The 23,447-nt window shown below is 42.9% G+C and overlaps 1 protein-coding gene across 1 annotated transcript in view; it reads left to right on the forward strand.

Moving 5' to 3' along the window:
- Positions 1-464: 464 nt before the first annotated feature.
- Positions 465-23,447, forward strand: part of CALCR (calcitonin receptor) — a gene marked incomplete at both ends in the record, with an annotated part of 171,774 nt that continues 148,791 nt past the window's right edge. The window contains one exon of the mRNA XM_082311199.1: positions 465-508. Within this exon, the coding sequence (XP_082167325.1) occupies positions 465-508 (44 nt within the window). The remainder of the gene's footprint in view (positions 509-23,447) is intronic.

Consider the following 23,447-nt stretch of genomic DNA (forward strand, 5'->3'; position numbering starts at 1 on the left):
GTCCTTCGCGCGGAGAGACGAAAGAAGCAAGCTATTCTTAGCCGGGTGGTGGTACCTCGTCAGCCAGCTTGTTTGCCTCCCGACTCCATCTGCTGGGAAGACACCTTACTACCTGCTGTCTGCACTGCCACGTTTGGCAGGAGTGCAGAGGTGAATCACCGTGCATTCGCTCACTCTCACAGCCTTACTGTGGCTCCCTGGATATTTAAATATTGGGCAGCCCGGAGCAGGCACAGCAGAGAAGTCCTCCCCTGCAATACTTCATGCACAATCACTCGATGCTCTCCTGCAACGTGGGGGGTGTGGGCTCAGTTGCCTCTGGATGCCCGTGTAGCAGGGGGCTGCTGTTCTGAGGGGACCGGAGGGGGTCAGAACAGGGTCTTCTCGGCCTCCCCTTTTGTTTAAAGCCCTTACATAACTTCTGGAGCAGAAACGGGAATTTAGATGACTTTGCCGTCCGGTGAATGCTGCGGCCACCCCTTGTTGGTCCTCCCCGGCTCGGTGGACGGTAGGTAAACGGTTCACGCAAGTTGGCAGAGCAGCGGAGGAGACGGGGCAGACGGGAGGACGCGGGGCTGCATCCGCGGGGCGGGCAGGGCCCCCCGGCAGCCCCGGCTCCGCTGCCGCCCCCGCGGCCGGGGCCGCGCCCCTCCCGCCCAGGTGCCGGAGCGGCGGGGTCTCGCCCTCCGCGCCCCCCATCCCCCCGGCTTTCCTCGTCCGAAAGGTGCCCGCAGTGGGACCGAAGCGCTGGCTCGGGTCAGAGCAACTTCTCCGGTGGGGGGGGGGGGGGGGGAGAGGGGGCTCCGGCCGGGCCCGGGGACGCGCAGGGCCCGCGCTCCTGCGGGGAGCCGGCGCTGAGGGGAGGGGGCGCCCTGAGGCGACGCACCCTCACGGCGGGGAGGGCCCGGCCGGCGGCGGTCCGGGGACCCCCGGCCCCGCACGGGAGGGGCAGCCGGGAGAAAGGGCTTTCGGCCGCGGGCAGCCGCACTGCCGCCCTCGCTGCGGGGCCGAGCGGGGGGACGCGCCCCTGGCCCGCGGGGCGGGCGTCGCCTCCCCTCAGCGCAGCGCGGCCCCCTCTCCAGGCGGTGCGGCGGGGGGGGGGGTCCTCGCCTCGCCGCCCCCGCCCGCCGCGCAGCGCCGGCTCCGGCGCGGCCGCCCCGCCGGCAGCAGGCGGCCGGGAGCCGCGGGGAGGCGGGCGCGGGGGAGGCGCTGCCGCCGCCGCCGGGCGCTCTCCGTCCGCCCCGCACCGACGTCGGCGCGAAGCCCCGCCGGCGCCCGGGGGGGAGCGAGGAGGGGTGGGAGCGTCGCGGAGGAGACGGGCGAGAGGAGGCAGATGCTTCCCGAGGCACGGCCCCGCCGGAGGGGCTCGGCCCTGGCCAGCGCCTGTCCGTGCGCCGGCTGAGGTGCGCGGCTCGGCCGCCCCCTCCGGGACGCGGGGACCCACCGGGCGGGTGTCAGGGAGCGGACGGCGCCATGCGCCCCTCCGAGGAGTGAAGGGCCGTCCGGGCTGCGCCGGTGCGGGCGCCGAGCCGCCGCCGAGGTGGCCCGAGGTGACGGGAGGCCGGGAGAGGTGCCGCGCCAGCGCCGGGAGCGCTGCCACCGTAAGTCCCGGCAACTTCGCCGCCTGCCCTTCCACCCGCCGTCCCCGGGAGGGAGAGCCGCGGGGCGAGCGGCGCGGAGGGGGCTGCGCGGGGCAGATGCGGGCTGGCTTTGCAACGACGGGGGGAAAAAGGGAAAAAAAGAGGGGAGGGGGTTGTAGGAGCTCTGACCCGCGGCAGCGGCGGCCGCGGTGCCCGCCCGGAGGACGGGGCGCGGGGTGCGGCTGCCCGGCGTCGGTCGGGGCGCGGGAGGGGCGCGGCCTCCGCGGGGCCCGGCGGGAGCGGCCGGCCCGGCGCGGGGCTCGGCGGGTGACGGCAGCGGGGTGACGGCAGCGGGGAGCCCCGCGTGTCCGCTGCGGCTGTGGCGCTGGCGAGCGGGGCGCTGCCGGTACGGTGTAGATGGCAGAGAGGAGCCGTTCTCCGTCCTGAAGTACAGGGCATTTAAATGACACCCGAGTCACTAGTCGGTGCTTCTCGTTCCGGTCAGATGTTATTTCCCTGTTGTTTTTCATCTGCTGGACCGATACTTACACTTTTTTTGTCATTTGACACCGCAAATGTAAAAACGTTAGTGGGTTTCAGAATATTGCCATTGATGACGGTAGATAGATGTATGAGACTGTTTACTGGATGTGTCCAAGTACAATATAAATGCCTGCCAATTTTGTCTTTAAATTGCTATATTGATTTCATTCTTGCGGGCTTTTTGGCAAGGTTAAGGTAGTTGACAATTTGTAAAGAAAAGAGAGAAACTTCTAGTTTATTTTAGTTACAGAATGTCGGTTGTAACCAAAATGATGAACAAAAAAATCATTCATAAAAAGAGTGAATAGAAAGATGTGTATCCCAAGACGTCTTGAAGTCAATATTGTTGACATCTAACAGATGCCTCCCTGCCATGCTTTTACATACACTAGCTACCACTTGAACTTCTGAAGGGTGATACAGTATGTGGTGTTCTTCCCAGGACTGTGCACTTTCCCTGTTGCAATAGAGTTAAGTAGCCTGGCTAGAGGGAGTTTAGAATGAATTAATCAACCCATTGCATTAAAATGCCTTTGTCTTTTTGTAGGCGCTGAATGAAATAAAGCTCTTGCTTCTGCTTCTTTTCCACTCCAGTGTCCGTAGGGTGGTACTCGGGTGGGGAACCCTTGTGTTTGGTCGGTGGAAAGGTCCCTACACTGCTCTAGGGCTGAATGTATCAGGGCTGACCAGGGTAACATTTCTCTGCTACCAACAGCTCAGACTGCAGGTGGTGTCAAGCTGAAGAGGGAATTTAATTCACCACTCAGAATCCTTAGCATAATTGTCAAGTGGGTAAATTAAATACAGGAGGGCTAGTATTTCCTTTTAATTTCTTCAGACATCTGATAACCTTTCCCAGTAGGTAACCTTTGCTAAGTTACCTCTCTGGTGCTTACTATAGCTGTCATATGCTGGCTGACATGAAATTATTCTGAATGAACTAAAACATTGTGTTTCAGTACCTACCAGCACGTAGTAAAGTATGCTAATTTTATAAATCTTGAGTAAATGCTGGCCCTGTTAAGAGCAATGGCAAAATCCCAATTGACCCCTCCAAAGAGTGGGTTGCACCGTAGGTCTTCATTATCATTTATAGTGAGTGCCAGCCAACTTTGGTTAGAAATTCAAGTGGCAATGTTTAAATTTGGCTAGTGATGGCGCTTCTAACAACTCTCCATAGCGCACTGCTTTAGAATCATGGGTAAGAGCCACACAGGTCTTAATATTTAGAAAAACCCTCTCTATATAATAAACTCTATTGTGCTTTCAAGAGGAGCAGGCAGTTCAGATTTGTCTTGTACTCTGATTTTTATGGGCAGTTTCATCAGAATGGATCATAAACAAGTTAGATTTCAGTTTGCGTATGTACCATATTTTAACAGAGGTATTCAGACAGTAGGGGGGGAATATTATCAGATTCTGTTGCTGATGAAAAAGAAGTTCACGAATAAACTGCTAAATATTTGACTTACTATAAAAATGTAAGCAAAGAATTGAGCTATGCTACAGTTTAGTTCTCTGCAGCTCATAAGCTTTAATGGGAGATGAAGGAAGAGAAGCATCTTTTCTAAAAACCATGTTGAAATATTAATGAATAATATATTAACAAGGATTAGCTTAATAAACTGACTGAATCCAGGTTAGCAGACTTCTTTTTTTTCATGTCTACGGCAGAATGGTTTTGAAAAACATCTGAAAAAGTTGAAAATTTTCGTTAAAGATGAAAACAATGTTCTACAAAGTGTTTGCTGAACTGTTTTTCTTCCAACTCTCTTCCAGATCGAAGTAGAATGGAAAAAAAGCTAGCCAGTTAGTATTATATGTTAATTTTAAATCTGTATCTATGGACCTGTAAGAAGCTAAATGGGCACTTGCAAGTGCTGTTATATACTAATATTGGCATGACCAACATAACTGCCAATAATTTCCACTAATTTTGTATAAGAGAAAATGGAAGAAGAAAGAGCATATCATGACTTAGAGTTCCTGAAAATCATCATATAGAAAAAAGACTCTTCTATATTTATTTAAAAAAATATGCATGCAAATACAGTTTTTGGGAAAATAAGCAACTAAATAATTGAGCTACCCTTGACTGAAAGTTGTGCTAGCAAGTACCATGAAATTCAATTCTGAAAATGCCCATTGGTTCTACATATTATTAAGCTGGTAAGCTCAGTTTTGTTTTATTTCTGATGATTGATGTTTGGGTCCTAACTGTTGCCATTGAAGTCAATATTGAAACTCATATTAATGCTAGCACAGATCATACCTGCACCTTCCAGGGGCAATCCTGTTACGTGCTGAGCACTTTCAGTTGCTGTTTGTGTTAAGAGTAGCATCCAGTCAGGTCCCTGCCTACACCTACAAGCACAGAGTAAAATGCACTCTCTTGAAAAATTTGCAATCTAAATAGACAAGAGAGACTGAGACATCTTGCCGAAGGCCATGTAGGAGGCCAACAGATGATATAAGTCTGAAACATGAGTACTCCATACTTCACAAAGGTACACCAGCACCTCTTAACGGGATTGAATGTTAATTGATTCTTTGATAAAGGTACCCAGAAATGAACGACCAGTGCCTTCAGGTTGTATGTTATTTCCCTCTGATCTTGTTTACTTCAATATTAACCTCAATGTTTACTAGCAGTAGCCTGCCAAAGAACAGCACATAATTACATGTTGTTTGTTCTGTGCTGGTTTTTGGTCTTACACCTACGTCCCATTTGACATTGCTTTTAGTCACTTCCCTGCTTAGGAGGGAGTGGGTCTGGCTGCTAGAAGCCTCTGGTACATAAGTGCAACACCAGTGCCAGGAGCAAGACATGCCCTGTGGCCCAGTCCTGAGAAGCAAAGCGCTGGTCTCTGGATTGCTGCCATTCCTACATGACAGAGCTGCTTTGGGTACCCTAAGTGACTGCTTCAGGATGAGCCCTGGGATCCTTGCATGGTACTGCGTTACAGAGGTGGTGTTTTGTATGAGAACGTGCTACAACACAGATGCTGTAATGAGTGGTTCTGATGCAGAGAAAGCCTAGATGTAAATTTCCTAAAAGGTAATTCTCATTCTTCTGAAGCAAGAGAAACAGCTGCAACAGATCACATGGCTAAATAGTACTGTTAATTTTAAAAAAGGATTTTGCTTGAAGGTCAGTAACACATACACCCTAGATATTTTGTGGTGAAGCTTTTTGTAGTTTTTGTTACAGTTATGCTTCCATGCATAGCTGTTGATGGTGGGATTTGGCAGGTGGAAAGAATGGAGAATCTGTATGCAAGACTGTTTTTAAAACTGTCCTTCATATTGGATAAAATTTGAATTGATTTTGCCTATGAAATGGAGAGACACACTGAATTGCTCATATGGAGAACTAACTAATACAAGATGACGATGGCAGAGGTATTGGCCACATCTCAGCCAATAAGCAGCACTGCTAACAACGCTGGGCTTGGTATTCACCCAAAAGTTACAACTGGAAAATCCATGCCTCATGCTAAAGGTTGTATCTATGGCCATGTTTCAGCTGGACACCTTTTTAATCAAGATGGTAACCACAGATGTTGGAGAAGTCTTACTTCGGGTGATCTGAACAAAACCAAGGACATGGTTTTGCCTCACCAGTGAGCCTGTGAGCCCTTCAGTTGGCTTCATGCTTTTGAGGTGACCCTTGGTTAAGCATATGGGTCCCCAGGGTGTGGAGGACCTGGGGGTGGTCGTTACCCTCTGGTAGAGAGCTCCATTTGACTGCCTGTCCTGGCTTGTATGGATGTATGCAAAGACATACCATTAAACCAAGGAAGAAAAGAAATTTTGGTACTCAGCCATAAGGAGAAAGCACAGTCATTGAACATACTTGATAGGAAATAGCCCTGGGAATGAGAGTAGATGATGCCATGGATTTTTCCATGGTTCCTAAAATGCCTTCTGAATTAGGATCATAGGGTGGACAGGTGAACTAGTAATGGTTTTAGCAAGTTGCATGCTGAAGTGCTGTAGTCCTGAAAGGTGGGTTACCTCAAGGATCAGCTTAACCTGTGCACCAGAGACCCAGGGAACCTGCAGGGGGAAGCTCTCCTGGGTTCAGGAGGAGATGGTGCAGTACCAGTGTTCTTACCTCTATATACTGTACACAAAACAAACTGAAAAATGCAGTTCGCGCAAGTGCATCTTATCTACTGCACCTCAACATGACTGCAGTACACCTGTTTTTTTCACAGTAATCCCAGTAAAGGTGACATGGAATGGCATCTGTTTTATGTATTGACATAAATGATCAATGTATTGATCGCTTCTGGAGCTTGGCTTTTCTATCATTTACTTCAGGTATACTTAATAAAAGACCTGGCACAAAATTGGCAGAATTGGCTGTTTACACCACACTTCTAGTAGTGTTTTTGGAAATAAGCATGCATTTCAGTTTCAGGTGTCACATTTCAGTGTCGCAGTTTCATGTGACACTGTTTAGCAAATAATTTCCTGCTTGGTCATACCCAGCAGTGTGTATAAGAACCATATCACACTATCTCTGGCTTTTGATGAATATTATTAACTATTACCAAGAGTTAGATGAATAATACGTTCGATAAATTTTGCAGTATTTTTGAATCTATGGTTTCACTATATATATAGCAGCTATAGCAGTATGCACTTTAAAGGAGTAGAAAGGTACGATGTATACTTGTTGGCAGCTTTGACATGTTAACTCTAGTTTGTGATGTCCTCATTAGCATGGAGTAAAGCACAGTATAGAAAATTCCTGTTATTCAAAAGCAGGTGTTTGAAATGCCTTTCTCTTCCTGGATGTGCTACAAAGTGCTGAACTACCCCTCCACAATTAGAAAAGCAGATTTTTATTCTGTTGTTTTGTCCTAGAAACTGGGCACTTCTGCAGGCAATGTCAAATGAGTTCACAGACATAGTTGGAGGTTGCTTGAGTGAAGATGAATTGTCTCTTCAGAGTTGTCTCCTCAGAACTAAGCTGACAATTAAAAATATCTCCCTTAAAAATGTGAAATGCTTCTGAAAACAGAGTTGCTGTTACAAAGACATCAAGGCTGCATGGTTAAGATTGTGCTGAGATATACTCGTAAAAGGAAAAGAAACTAAACTTCTGTTTTACTTTTTTATTAGTGACTGGAATGAAACTCCACATTTGGCACAGTGTCCCCTCAAAGGTCAACTGAATTTTCTGTGTGTGGTTTTTTATGGTGAAATATTTACTTAGTTTTCAGTGCTCACATAACAAAAATTGTTGTAATCTGTGGCACTGGTTAGAGCTTGATGGAAGAGTGAGAAAGGTAATCAAAGACTGAATAAATTCATAGAGTGAATTAGCCACGTCTGTTTCTCTCAGGCAGCACTGAGGCGTGCTCTAACACGAGAAAGCTCATGTGACTGTAGCATTTCAGCTGTGATGTATGCAGATGGATGACTCCATTTCGTTTAGTTTTGATTTCCCTCCAGCTGATATCAGTAATGAGTGTTAACTGCTTAGAAAAATCACAGGTAGCTCTGCAGTTGTATTTCGTTGATATTGTTTGTATCTGGATCTTCCCTGCAGGTTGTGTGTGCCAGAACAGTTATCTGTAGCAAATCAAGCTGTCTTGATTTAAGTGATCTGTGAAGAAGTAACGTGACCTCCAGAAGTGATTTTTCTTTTTAAACTTACCCCTGTTATGATGCTGTACCAAACTGGTGATGCTCCACGCTGCCTTCAGTACAGAACCTGTGTCTCACTTTCTGTTTCCCAAGCTACATTCTTTCGTGCAGAGCTATCACCATGTGATTTTCTCCAGCTTGCTTTCTTGACATTTGTCTCCATTCACATAGTCTTAGTTACCTGTAGCCTTAGTCTGTAGCCTGTATTCTGTAGTCTCAGTTACTTGTAGCTGTGCAGCTGCTTTATCACTAGATCCTTCTCTTACATTGTGCTCCCTTTTCGTCATTGAAACACGGTGGTGTAATTTGCTGTATGTCAGCTAACAGGCAGATGGCAGGCATCTTTGGATGGACAAGTATGATTCCTCACAAGAAGAGGAATGAATCCTGTCCCATAAAGTTACGACTCTATATATGTTATGGGCTGTCATCTCTCATCCATTGGAGAACAATGAACAATAAAAGATACTTGATGATCTTTAAATTGTCATGATAGTCCCTCTACAAACTATACTAGCAGCCTGAAACACCCTGTGGGTGTGAGCATTTCATACTCTTAAATATGCTGTGTGCAGTCTCCTCCAGCCTTAAATAATGAAGGACAGGAGACAGAAGATGCTTACGCCTTTTAATGCTTACACCTTTGATTGCTTAGAGAAACTTCTTAATTTTTTTCTTGGCTTTGGTAGAGAAAGGTGTCTAAGACTGCTGAGTTTCCTCATGTGACTAAAAGTTGGATCTCTCCTGATAAGAACTCCTTCTGTTCTCACCAGTCAGGCCAGCTCCTAATGGGATCCTCATTTTCTTTTGTCTCCAAATCCCTACTCTCCAAACAATATGGAAGGTGAAAGGGTAGGTTTGCTGCTGTTATCCTCAGCTGTACTGTTGCTGCTGGGGTGGAAACACTATGAAGACTGAAGGATATGGGATGCAGAAATTACATCAAATAACAAAAAATTTGGAGAAGGAAGTGTTGTGTGGAAAAGGCAGCACTCAGAAGAAAGAGATGCTTTGAATGATATGTGCACCTGTGCATTTAGTGGTAGAGGTGACCTTCTGGAAAGTTATGTTACAAAATGCCTAATTAACTAATAGACAGCACTGTCTTCCATTTACATATATTGTAGCAGGGGAAATTTCATTTACACTCCAATATTTAATTTTGCATATGCAATATATTGATCAGACAGATCGCTGGTACCAGTTTAGTCACTTATACAGGTGTTTGAGTGGATTATTGAATCTCAACATTTTATACTGCAACTCTTCCAGGAACTCTATTTCTTACAAAGGAAAATGGCAAACAGGATTAGTGTGAGGCTGATTCAATGGGTAGTTTAGTCTGACCAATTCAGAGCATCTCTGGTAAGTCTTTGGCTTTGCTTCAGGCTGTTTAAGAACATCTGTTGACAAACTGAAAGAGTAACCCATAGACAGCTGATCATGTGCTCCTGCCCCTGCAGACTTGTAGTGCTTGGAGTCTGGCAAATCCTTTAAGCCCTGGTCTTGAGAAAGACTCAGTGATGGGGAACAAATTGGGTGCGAGGAGACTTCCTGTAATTCTCTGAGGACCACTTCCCCTACTACAGGCTGCTCAAGGGCTTGACTCCTTTAAGCCCTTGAGCTGTTTGCATTGCAATACAATATTTTCCTCTGTGTTCAAATGTTGCCAAGTACATTTCGGGTTGAAGCAGGATCAAGTAATAAATAATAATCATTGTTACCATATGTTCTCACAGATAAAGCAGACCCAGTATTTTCAACTCTGCTGTTTTTTATTGTATTTTTCATTTTTATTGTCTCACGGTATTTGATAGTATATGCTTCCTAAAGACTGGAGTAATTTCAGCACTGAAAAGAAAACATGTATGTTTGGATTTATAAGTGTTTAAACACGGGCTGACTTTATTGGCAATCAGACCTGTAGTGTTTTGAAGGAAATGTGTTCATCCCATGAAACGCCTAATATAATCAGAGGTCATCACTGGAAAAACCTGTAGGTAGTCACCATATAACTCTATCACTTCTTCTTTCACCTACCATCCAAAATAATTCATGTCTGAGATCTACATGTAAACTAAAAATCCAAGCCCACTCCAGCATTTTGTTGTTGCTGTAGCTGTTTGTGTTGTCTGCGCAGTGACAGAAATGACACAGATCTTTGTATTTAAACTAGTACATGGTGAAAAATGTAGCAACCTCCGCTTTAATAAGAGGAAAAGAAGTGGGGCTTAATGGCCTATAGAGCATGAGAAATTAGTATGGTTAAGCCAGAAGGAGGTAGGTATGCACTGTACACAGAAAGGGTCCTGTGGAACCTTGACTATTAACGGAGGGTATCTTCATACCCTCGCAAAATATTGGGACAATGTTTTATTAGTATCAAAGCCTATAATTTTTGTACTTATGTAAATAACTTGGAACATACGGTCAGTAATTATTTACTATAATGTGGGTCATCAAATATGTTACAGCCATGCCACATACCACATCGAAGAATATGTTTGATAAGAAGTTTCTTGAAGTGATGAATTGTGGTTTTCAACTCGTATGTAATTCCACATGGAGAAATCACATGGGCATAACATTTAAAGGTAGTTAGTTATGCCAGTTACTTCAGTGTATAATTTTATACAGTGTATTTCAGAACTAATTTTACTGTTGAAAATGTTCCGTTTTTTCAATGAAAAAGGAAACATTAATGAATTGCAGGATTTTTTTAATGAAATCTAGATTTTTACTGTCATAAAAATACTTTTGCAGGTGTGCAGAATTTCAAGTATGTATGAAAGTATTTTATTTATAGTAAAATACTATTTTAATTCAAACAAATGCACCATAATATAATAAGCATCTTGTACTCTGCAGTGGGCATGGTTTGGACGGACAAGGATGCAACAGCAACAAAGAAAAGTTAACTGTCTCAATCTTCAGTCTGTTGAATTTATTTGGAGAATCTTAGCCAGATAATCTTTATCATCTCTCAAAATCTCCTCTAGTGCAGGATATATTGTTTTGCTTATGTCCGCAAGTTCTGGTCACTCTTTTTCTCTGAGAAGTTCTTGTGCTACCATATGGTGGAAAATGGACTTGGCAGTAGATGGTTTCTGAGTCAGGACTGAACCTTCTACCGTTTGTGTAAGAACACACCCACACATGTACAGCACTGATCTTCCTAGAACTTTAGTTTGCAATCACAATTTTGAGGTAGTGTAAGCCTGTTTATGCTACCTAACTGAGAGCAAATAGAACAAGACTAAAGCACAAAGGAGGAGCAGGAAGAGATATAAATAATGTGGAGTGTGGGAAAATGGGAGTGGTTTCAGACACAGAAGAGGGATACTGAAACTGGGATTAGGAGTTAGTACTGAGGGCCGGTGAAGTTAGAGACAGGAAGCATTTGAGAAGGACAAGCTTGTTTGACAAGTTAGATGCTGAGGGACAAACTGATATCTGAAAACCACTGACATTCCCAGGAGGCATTTAGGTGCTAGTAGGGGTGGGAGCTGGCAGGACACGAGGGCAATAGGAGGAAGATGCATTGGAAGAGACAGAATTCCCTACCCTCTCTTCCCAACTAAATATACTGGAGTCATGAAGCCGGGAAAGCGACATAGTTAAGAAGGGGAGAAACTGAAGGCCAGGGAAGGAGGCTGGTACTGCAGTGGCAGAAAGCTTGGAAGGAGCTAGGTCTGACTGGGAATCGTGACTGGTACTGAAAGAATGGAGAGTGGAAATAGGTGAGAAGCAGCAGCTAGTGTCTAGGAGGAGGCAGGAGTGGAACAGAAAAAAGTTCGTAATGGAGCAGCTCAAGGTGAGAGAGGCAATACCCTTGACAATGTGCCACTCATACATGACCTTCTGGAGTCTCACCAGTTGTCTGCTGTCAGCAGGTATCTGAGAATATTTCTGGTGATGTTTTGTTTTCTTTCAGGACTTAAGCGTACGGGATATCAGTCTGCCACGGCTGTGATCAGTTCAGCCCCGCTGATGTAGACTTTTGCAGTGGACTTTAAAGGTTCTAGTCCCTTTCACGAGCCATTTTCAGCATGCATAGTTAAAACACAGGTGTACTGATCTTAAGACAATGGTATTTGTTCTTCATGGGTTTATTGTACCGAGCTTCAGAGGGTGTTGTGTAGACACAGACAGAATCTGGAGAAAATTTTATGTTCCTTATACAGAGAAAGGCAAGAAGCGTACACCTCCTGAACTTCCAGAAGGCTTCATTTAACACACAGATTTAGTTGATGGAATCAGTTTTTTGCTGGACTGCAGGCAAAGAAGGACAAGGATTCTCTGTTTCTCATGTTCTTTTGTACAGACAGATGAGAACATTTATAGATGTCTGTAAGGGAAAACTTCTGAAGCGAACAGAAGAAATGTGGATGGACAGTTGGAGTGATTTGAAATACATGGTTTCAGAGAGAGGAGTTCTCTGTTCAGGGAAGAAGTCTTAGGAAAGTTGAGGACCTGCTGAGTCCTTTGGTGTGAGTGAATCAGCCAGCTGTATATAAAGACTGGTTTCGTAGAGGAGAGTGGGCTTCTGGAAACTTCTAATAGGATGAGGTAGAAAAGAAATAAAAGTATGTATGTTAATGGAGGGCACTTGAACATCCTAAAATACCACTAGAATGGATAGAGCATAAGAGATACAGAGCAGAAGAGAGGACACCTCAGTAATGGTGATGACATGTAAATGATAAAATGTGGGAGGTCAGCAGTCACTCGTAGGCACAGTCCCAGAGAGAAGCATCGACCAGAGCTTAGATTAGAAGAGAAGCATGCTGCAGAGGCACAAACCCAGCAAATTGCTGGTGAGTGTGGAAGTATCATGCAATGAAAAATGAAAAGCAGGTGTTTGAGAAGATGTATATTAAATACTGCAAAGCAAACTGAGGAGATCAAAGCCTTCAGTGTGTGCAGCTGAAGAATGTCTCTGGGGAAAGCAGCCAGCAGCAATGTTGCTGTTAAAAAAAGGAGATTTATAGTGGCGAGACATGGAACTTTTAAAATAAATTAAGAAGAAATAGCCATAAAAACTAGCATCAGTGTTGGGGTACGATTTTTGGGACTGACTACGTGAAAAATTGAACCTGTGACACAAAACAAGGCTAGTAGTATGTGAGAACATTTATTCTGTGTAGATGAAAGTCCAGGAATACAAGTAATTGTCCAGATATCTCTATAACAGACACTCCTGCAGAATTAATTTTGGATGTAAAATTTAGCTATTCATTAAATTTCATAAATACATTAAGAGCAGTGAAAACTGGAAAAGGATGTAGCCTGGCAGGCCTCTGTAATACTATGTTTCCATGTGTTTTTGGAGACAGAGGATATCAACTGCTTGCTGCAAAATCTATCTCAAAGGCAGTACCAGAAGTGCATACTGCACTGTGATAACTATTATTTCCACTTTGAGCCCCTTGGCAATAAGGACATTAATTAGAAAAGTGAAGAAGCCATGGGAAAAGGATGCACTTGATAATGGCAGTAGAGAAGAGAAATGATAGGGTATTCCATGTATTCATAGATATTAAAGATCTTTAAGGCAATGAATCAGGAACAAATCAACATAAGAACAATCATGCAGTGATACAGGAACAAAACAACCCACTCATGCTAAATGACATCACTTCCAAGCTCTCTCTAACAAGCATATTCATTATGTTAGATGCACAATTTGGTACTGGAAAGTCAGATAGGACAAGGAGGGCAGCTAATTAATGCCTTCCAACACTTTATGCAGAAGGCAGCATTTCAAAAATGCTTGCTGATAAATCATCTGCACAAGATGTATTGAAGAAGAGGTCTTGAAATAGCAGAAAATCTCACCCTCTTACCAGAGTGAAAGCCACGAAAAAATGGTAGTGTTAATCACATGATACTGGGGACATTTCTAAATCACAGTCAGATGCAAATCATTAGAGAGCAGATGAATGAGAACAGTTGAGCACTGGAACAGATTGCCCAGAGAGGCTGTGGAATTTCCATCCCTGGAGAAACTCAAAACTAACCTGGATGTGACTGAATAACTGGATCTAACTTTGAAGTTAGCCCTGCTTTGAGCAGGGGAGTTACTAGGTTCTCTCCAGAGGTCCATTGCAGCCTATTTTTTTCTATGACTCAGGGAGTTACTGTGGTCTGGAAAGGAGGAATCCAAGCATATCCAAAAATGGGAGAAAGGAAAAAAGGCTGAAAGCACTAATTGCCCCAAAGGAACTGAAACTCAGAGTAGGGGTAGCAACTTGCCTCTTAAATAGCAGAAATTATGTCATCTCTGTAAGAACTCGAAGGAGGAGGAGATTCTATTGTATGGTCCAAGAATGGTCCCAGAATTTTAGAAAATATGGAGACAGTTTACCTTGAAATAAAATGAAACGTTCCATGGGGAAATACCTCTACTGAATGTGGTGCATGAGCTGTGGGCACTGCACTAGTGATGTAAATGGCAACATTTATGAAAACACAACAATACACTGTCAGCTGTCCTTTAAACATTTTTCCTTCCTTAGGTTTTGCTTCTTTATCCTTCATACGTATAATATGCTGAGTTACTGAGAGCAGGTAGTGAGTTTTAGAAGCCTTTCTTTGTTTAAGAAAAAAAATGCCAAGCCATCAAAAGGAAACACATTGACTCCTCATCTGTGGAATCACGATAATACTATCTCTCACCAAACAGCAGTAGTTTGAAGGTGAGTTAGGTGTCAGTGAAGCATTTACGCCGCAGTAATGAGCACCAAGGAAAAAGCCATGTAAAGAAATTAATAAATCTGTCTACCATGCAAGGTTTGATGGATCTACAATAAATGAAATCCACTAAATACCAGTGATAAAGTATTGAATCACTTTTCATTCAGTGGGCACTGTTCATCTTAGAAACCCAGTGAAGAAGGATTCCAATGGAAAAAGAAGTGTGAGGACAAGTAATTAAAAATTGTAGTACCTATCCCCAAGAAGGCTAAATAAAGGTAAGCCAAATGGCTTCTAACTTCAGACTTACCTTTATAATCTGGAGAGTCTTTAATCATCTGACTTTATTACATTAATTTAGTTTTATTAATGTAATTCCAAGAGACTGTTTATGAGATAAGGGCACCAGTGATTTACAAACACAGGAAAGTACCATATGTTTTTGTTTAAAAGATCTTTTAACATCATTGAACACAGAGTTTTTGCTAAAAAATTCATCCATTAGTAAAATCAAAAGTGGAAAGTGAAAACAATGCAGAAATTTAAGAGCCTTAGGCTGCAAATAAAAATTTCAGAAAGCTAAAGCTGATATACTTAGGATACTATTGAGAGCTAATATTAAAGTGGTCTTAATGCTGCTGAATAGTTAAAGCTCATCAATCTTCAAGAAGGTGGCAGTATGACAGCCAGTCTGTTAGCTTTCACGTTTAATGCTAGTCCATGAAGAACTCTCATTTTCTCTGTGGTTCATTAGCATTAGCCTGATAAAAGAGTTAAACCTCTGTTCTTCATCCTCTGCTTCCTTTTAAGGTATTTTTTTTAAGAGTAGGTTGCACACACTGCAAGAGAAATGAAGTAGTGCTAGGGCATGAGTTAGCTCCCGTGACTGGAAGCACTGCCATCCTGTCATTGAGACTGAAGCATGTCAGGAGTGAGTTTTTCTGTGACAGGAACTAATACAAGATGTGATGTGCTATTCAAAGTAGTTAGAATATGGGATACTGCAAAATAGCAAAGATACTTATTTACCATAAACACCTCTAGCGTTACTCATAGGTTTTCATACCTGTTGTAATGTGTGCAGAACATAAAGGGAGGAATATCATACTGGTGAAATCCTGTTTGGTACACTGACTTCCTCAAATTCTGCTGAATCCCAGAGCAATACGATTATTTATGACAGAACTGCCCCTTAGTAGTAAAAAAGGAGAGAGAGAGACTTTTGGAGAGGGAAGAAGCCACTTCAGGTATTCACACATTCATTTGAGAGAGAGATCTAGTGGAAGATTGTCTTTTCTCTTTCTCCTTCTTATTTAACTTGTACACTGCTATTCCTGAACAGTTTTCTCCTTCTTAATTCTGTTTGACATTTCAGCAAGGTATTACCTGGAACCTCTGGGTATGGTCAAAGCATGAGGGTGGAAAGGGTGAGAAGGTGGCTTTGGTGTCCTTAAAAGTTGGTGATTTCAATTTTTCTTAAAATTTTATTAAAGCGGCATTTCCCAAACTATTTTCCGTGGTATCTGCCACACAGACAGGGGGAATGCAGTACTTCTCAAAGTACTGTACAAGCTAACTTGTGCCATGCAACTTTTCCCAAGAGGAGGAAAAAGAAAATCAATCTACTGTGTGTAGGTAGGTAGAATTAGGGTTTTCTGCAGCTAGGAGATACACTCTTAAAGCATGGTCTGTGTGCATGATGCAAATTCCTGTCACTCTGAAACAAGGTCCCTATCCCATCTGTTTACAGATCTTTTTTTGCCATCCTGCTTAGAGCCAATCTGGTTGGCTAATAATAAAAAAAACCCTCTCTTTTGCATTTTTTTTCCCATAATTTCTGCCACCTTTGGGCAGAGCTCTCTTTTTCAGGGATTGGGAAACAGTGTATAATGGGCATTTCCATAAACAAGTCATAACAACTTAAATCACTGGCCTGAATTCATACATTTAAATCAGTGGTTATGCAGATTGGAATCAGAGCATCTGTCCTTTTAAGCCTGGAAGTACAATGGTAAAATAAAATACAAATGCATGACACAAAATGAATCTCCTTGGTGTCTAATGAGGACACTAGGCTGATCTCAGGTGCTCCCAGCACTGAGGCTGTGTGGTGGCCCCAGAAACTGTAATCCAGGGAAGCTAGATGCTAGCAACCCTTTTTCAGCTTTTTCTGGCCAGCAGATGTGGGACAAGGATGTGCCTGTTGCAGCGATGCTGCTCTGAGCCCTGCTGGCTCGTTCTGGTGCCGGTGGGGGCCAGGAGCAATGTTGCCAGGCCGATGTAGCCCTGAACACAAAAGATTGCATCCTCGCCCTCCGCTCGCTGCCTCAGGCTGCCTCAGTGCCTCAGACACGCACACATTTGCCCACTCTCAAGCCTGGCACAAATGTGACTGCTTGTCCCTCCACTGTGCAGGCATGCTCTGAGATTTTTGTAACGGAATTGTTTCTTTTGAAGGTCACAGGCATGAAAGCTCTGTGAGCATGGATTTAACGAGTGGGCTTGACTTGCTGACACCCAGGTGCTGGTTGAACACAAATTATTGTGCTGTGGTGGTAGAAGTGGGATGGTAAAAACCAGCAGAGTTCCCATGGAGTGGGCAGCAGAACAATGTGCGTAGGCTCATCCTGATGTGAGTGAGAGGAAGAAAATACACTGATGGATAAACAGCATATCTGTGCTGTTACCACATCAGTTACTTCACCAAATACTTTCAATTACAAAAAAGAGGATACCCTTAGTCATAGTGATGCTGGTTTTAAAACTATGTAAACCTACCCTGTGACCCGCTGTACATCACACTTAATTAAAGCCTTAATTCTTACTTGAAAATAGTTGATTCATATGAAGTCCTCTTTGTACTGTCGATGTAGTGAAGAGTGACCATAGTGAAAATGAGAATAGGGCCTAATGCATAGAATTAAGGTCCCTTTGCATTAACCTGTTAGTGAAAAGGAGTCTAGAGACGGTAGGTATAAATGTAGCCCATGTTTGTTTCAAAGTCTTTTAAATCTGCTGGAATAGTATAATTGGTCCCAATGGTAAATGAGAACGTGGCCCTCTGTTTCGTTAGTCCTCTGACTAACAAACTGCACAAGAACTACACACTTCTCTGAAGGTTTATGTTTAATCTTGGAGACTTTATAAACGCATACCAATTCTGCAGGTTTTTTCTGATGTTTTGCACTCCACAGTTGCAAGGGACATTAGATACAACAAAAGTAGTTCCCTATGTGCCTGACAGTTTCCTCCTAAAACCAATATTTTAAACAAAAAGGAAACCCAATAGTTGAAGCAGAATGTAGTGGCAGAACAATTAAGTAACAGGGCTGGGATAATCTCACAAAACCAGGATATAAGAACTCAAAGATGAAACCTCATTTTTGACTTTTTTTTTTTGACAACATACCAAGGAGAGCCTAAAGCACAGTGTGATTTTCCCCTAAAGGATGATATTAATTCCATCATGTTTGCTTGTGTGTATCTCTGCGTGTGTGCACATATATTGCATCTTTTAATTGTTTTCAATGGGAAGCCTGGACAGTGCCTGTTAGCCTGAGGGAGGACAATGGAAAAAAATGGTGAACAGATTGTTAAGACACAACCTTCTCAGCAGGAATACAGGCATCAGAAGGGGAAGAGTTAAGAGGAAAATACAAAGAATAAATGTTCATGAAACATGGCTATTGCTGCTGCTACTACTACAAGAGAAAAAAGGATGCTTGAGAAAGCTGGCAGAAAAGAAAGAAAACCACAGGCTTTTGGGAAACCATGAGCTTAAGGAGCACAGTGAGCTATTAATTTTTTTTTTTTTTTTTTTTTTCACTTTTAGGGAGCTTTCTCGCAAAGCAGGCTTTTTCAGTTTTCTCAGACCTACTTACTTACCTCTCCAGGTCTTTTACCGGAGGTTGATGAGATGCCCAGTAGGTGGCATCCTTTTAACACAGTGCTAATATCTCTTCACATTTTTTCCATAAAAGCATTTTTCTGCAGAATTTAATTTGATTATCACAGAGTCGGCACATGCAGAAGTTCTGTTGTTGCGAGGGCTTCAAATCAAAACTCTCAAGTTTGGAATCCTCAAGCTTAAAAAAAATCTGTATTTGGGAATCTAAATTGAAGAGAGGGAGGGAGAATGCGTTTTCCCTCATTGGTTCAGAGCGAGTTTCTGAGGGAGTTTACAACAAGCTACAGCTTCACAGCACCTACTGAAACCACTTCTGTGGTTTCTAACTTAAGGACCCTGGTCTATCTTAAGGACTCATGTTTGGAATGTGACGATTAGGACATGTTTACATTGAGCAATTGACGGTAGAGATTGTGACATCCTACTGTCTGCATTTAATTTGCCTCTGTTATATCTTGTTTGTTTTTGAAATGTGTTCATTTTTTTCTTCCTAAGAAATAATTCTGACGATAGCTGGGGAAGTGGGTGTTATTACAAACGCTTCTCTGCTTATGTGTTTGCACATAATTCTCCATATGAATGATGTCATTGGATGTAGTTTGAACAGGCACATACTTCCAGCTTTTACTGTTTCATACAGAACCTCAGTACAGGTACCAGCTGTCCATTCAGTTAAACCAGTACCCTGTCTGAAACCACATAGATAATTCACAGACTGACTGCTGGTGGAAAACAAATATGCTTAAAGAGTTTGGGAATGTGTAGTGGATCAGGATACTGAGCAGCCAGGGAGGTCTCTGCTCTGCTTAAGAAAGTGTTTTTGGACATCTGTTCTTCATATTGAACAGCCACCTCCTGGTCTGCCTGCAGGTTCACCTTCCTTGGAGGAGAAAAGTGACAGAACTTTGCTCCAGTTCATCGTGGCTGGAAACAACCCAAAAAATCACAGCCACTGTCTAGTAATACAGGATCTGAAATAAACATACTTGGTAGCTGAGCAAGTCTCGCTAGTTCTAAAGCCCTCTTTGAGCAGAATAGGATTGACAGATCTGCAGCAAATGGAACATAGACCATGATTTTTTGAAACGTTTTTCTCCAATTGACTGCTCTGAAGTTTGTGAATTACCATGGGGATAAAGATGCCGTACTGTCCGTTGCTTATCTGCAATGGATCAAATCATGTCTCCAAGTCCTAGTACTGTAACAAGTCAATTATCCAGTTAAGTTGCATCAGATTGTCAGGTCACTCTGAGAAGTAAAGTTTAAAAAAATGAGGTTGAGATACTGACCTATTTTCATTCCTTCTGTTACTTAAGTGAAAATTTATTCTGAATGTGTATTTCATGCCAAAATGTGTCAAGGATGTTGTTTTAAGGGGCATACGGCTCTTTTAATATTCTCCATACATGCTTGCTCAGTGTTACACCTCTCACATATAGACCGATCAGAGAGTCCACCTCTATAACTTCTTTTTTCCTTGTCTACTCTGCCTGAGACAATCTGTCTTTACAGAGACGAAACTCCCCCAAAAGACAAAAATAAAAAAAGATGGTGGATTATTGCTGGTAAATATTTAAAGTGAAAGAATATTTCCAGGGCTAGGGAAATCCCTCTTACAGCAAGAGTATGGGGAAACTTTTCCTGGTGGAAGTGTCGAAAAGCAGTACCACGTTAAATGAATGTGTCTGAGGATTACAAGGATAATCTTCTACCCGGGTGTGAACTGCAAAGTCATCTTCCTGAGTCTGCAGGAAGACCATCTCAGTTTATCTGCTGCCAACCATGACTTTCTCAGGTTGTACCAGACTGAAATTCATATGATGGCTTCATACCCATCCTTCAGAGTGTGAGTGGTGATATATGAATCATGCTGACGTATAAAACTGCTGCTACTCTTTGGAAAAGGCTCAGAGGAGCTGTGTTACTAGGGTCAGAGGAAAGACGCCAATAAACAAAGTCTCAGGCTAGGATAGACTGATAAATTCTTCTAAAATAAGCAGGATGCTGGAGGAAAGTGAAAGGGCAAAATTCCTTCTCCCTTTGAGCTTACAGCAGGGGTGGAGTTTGAATATTTGAGAGAGACATTGGGGAGAGAGAGATAATAACACCTTGGGGCAGTGCTGTCTTAGATGTCACAGAGTACACTGTCACAGCAGACAGACATCTTTGTCTCAGCACTTGCTCTGTGATGCTCCGAAGTCGCTTTAATGACTCATCTTCATTGTTGATGTTAAAGCAGTAGGTGTCTGGTAACAAGGACTGCCTGTAATCATAACTGAGGCTCCGTGGCAATTGCTTAACAAATCGGCAGCCTAGTCAGGGCATCTGTCACAGGTTAATGTGCAAGCACGGAGAGCTGTGCTGACATGGGAACCCCCAGGGATGTTTTGAGTCTTTCTGTGTTGGAGCTTGTTCTTAGATTTAGCTGAGAGGTGTGCAGAACCAAACACTGCCAAGCAGGTACCTGAGGAGGGCCATGTAGGGAAGTTTCTTTTCTTTCCAATAAAAGGTACCCTTTATTGCTGTGCTAATAAGTGGTCTGTAGGACTGACACCCCACATATTTAGGCAAACTGAGGTCCAGTTTGAAGAAAGGAACAGTTTTTGAAGCACCTCAGTGCATTATTAAATATGTTAAATTCTATAGGAAACCTTTATCCCTATGTATTATTACAGTATCTTGCAATTATACTGCTGTCAGTCTCAGAGTAATTTGAGACTACTCTTCAGGGCTTTTTAAACACCAAATCAAAACACTGCCCCTGTCCCAGAATATTTACCAGCTAAGCCACTAGGAAGATGTAGTCAATGGTGATAGAAACAGAGCTAGTTAGGATGACAGGCAGTAGTTAATAGCGACCTATTCAGTAATACTACAAGGTTATTTGAACTGCTTCTTTTGTGCCAGATGTTTCAGAAAATGTGACATAGTTTAGTCATAGAATCATAGAACAGGTTGGGTTGGAAGAGACCTTTAAAGATCATCTGGTCCAACCCCCCTTGCAATGAGCAGGGACATCTTCAACTAGATCAGGTTGCTCAGAGCCCCATCCAACCTTACCTTGAATGTTTCCAGGGATGGGGCATCTACCACCTCTCTGGGCAGCCTGTTCCAGTGTTTCACCGCTCTCATCGTAAAAACTGTCTTCCTTATATCCAGTCTAAATCTACCCTCTTTTACTTTAAAACCATTACTCCTTGTCCTATTGCAACAGGCCCTGCTAAAAAGTTTGTCCCCATCTTTCTTATAAGCTCTCTTCAGGTACTGGAAGGCTGCAATAAGGTCTCCCCGGCGCCTTCTCTTCTTCAGGCTGAACCACCCCAGCTCTTTCAGCCTTTCCTCATATGAGAGGTGTTCCATCCCTCTGATCATTTTTGTGGCCCTCCTCTGGACCCGCTCCAACAGGTCCATGTCCTTCCTGTGCTGAGGGCTCCAGAGCTGGACGCAGTGCTTCCAGTGGGGTCTCACCAGAGCAGAGTAGAGGTGCAGAATTATATAGTTACAGAGTTGATTAAGAAATTATAGCAGACACTGAGTGAAATTAGGAACTGTAATCAGTATGGAAAATGTTTTTATAGATCAACTTTGAAACACAAGCGTGAGTAAAGCGAAGAGACAAGAGAGGAGGAAAAGAGACAGTAGGATGTACTAAGTAGGCTTTTGACACAGCATCGGCCAGTAGAATAAAGAAGACATGGCAAAGATCTAGTTACTAGATACTAGCAAACATGAGTTCAAAAGAAATCCTAATATTAAAAGAGAAAAAACAGAAGAGATCCAGAAGATAGACTGGAGCAAGTGCATGGAAAGTTTGAAGCAAGAAAAGTAATTTTTGAAAGGATCCAAAAGAATTGTAAGTCAACGAAGTTAAGGGAAGATGGGGTCAATAGGTATGGGTCTTTAAGCCATGTCACAGCAAAAAGTCTCTCTAGACAGCTAAATTCTGGAGAGTGAGTCTTGAACGGGGTTGCAATAAATAGCTGCACTGGATAAACTAACAGAAAAAGAGAACTGTGTAGGCAGTAGTGACTTTTATGGCTGCAATTCAATATTTTTTTTCTCACTTAACGGGTTTTCCTTTTATCGTTTCTGCTTGATGGTAATATTTTTTAGAAACACATCTGTATTTGGTGATCCCATAGATAGGTTTGTGGTTGCATTGTTGGATTGCTGTTTGGATACACAGTAGCTTACTGGTTTGGTTCTATTTTGCTTTTTTGTAAATGTCCCCCAGATTTGTCTTGTGCTTTATATCCCTTAAAATACAAACCTTGTAAAAGAAAGCAAACTTCATGAGTGTAGTAGCATTTGCTTTATAATGAATGTTTGATACTATATTTTGCTTTTGAACCTAGTAATTTAAAGCACCTTTCATTTGCTTTATCTTGTTTCAGAAAATGTTGTGGTCTTGGCTTACAAAGGAGAGCTATTGATGGTACAGTTGCAAAGCAATGCATCATTTGAAGAGGCAAATGTTTACTTGAGCTACTGCACATTTGTTTTCATAATATGAAGCAGTCTGGGTGTTTAATAATTATTACTGGCTAGACCAAATTAGGTATGTCATGATCTTTGTTTTAGGCATGCTTTATGTGGTTCCTGCTTACATTCCTGACTTGATATTTGGGCACTCCCTCAGGATCTAGTTGTCCTTCAGCTGGAATCACCACTAAGACCAACACAGTTACAGCAGATCAGGCAAGTCCTTAATGACTCCCTACCATACCCAGAGTGGATAATTCTGAGAAGAAATGATTGATTTCATTATTGATTTATCGATCAGGAATTACACAAGGTCTAAGTTAACAAAACAACTGAGCAGTTCAGAACGCAACCTCCCATACTTTATACCATGTTTATCTATTAATTACATTTTCTGCAACTATCTCTGCCTACCAGATTGGCAACACATATGCAAAACCCACTTAAAACTATTTTACCACAAACAGAGAGAGGTAATGAGCTCATTTCTATGGAAATCTTTCAATATTGTTATTTTTGCCTGCCTACCAACTGATTTGTAAAAATATTTGTCCAAATTTAATAGCTTCTCATTTATC

Source organism: Platalea leucorodia (genome assembly GCF_965183815.1).
Source record: "Platalea leucorodia genome assembly, chromosome: 1".
Taxonomy (NCBI): domain Eukaryota; kingdom Metazoa; phylum Chordata; class Aves; order Pelecaniformes; family Threskiornithidae; genus Platalea; species Platalea leucorodia.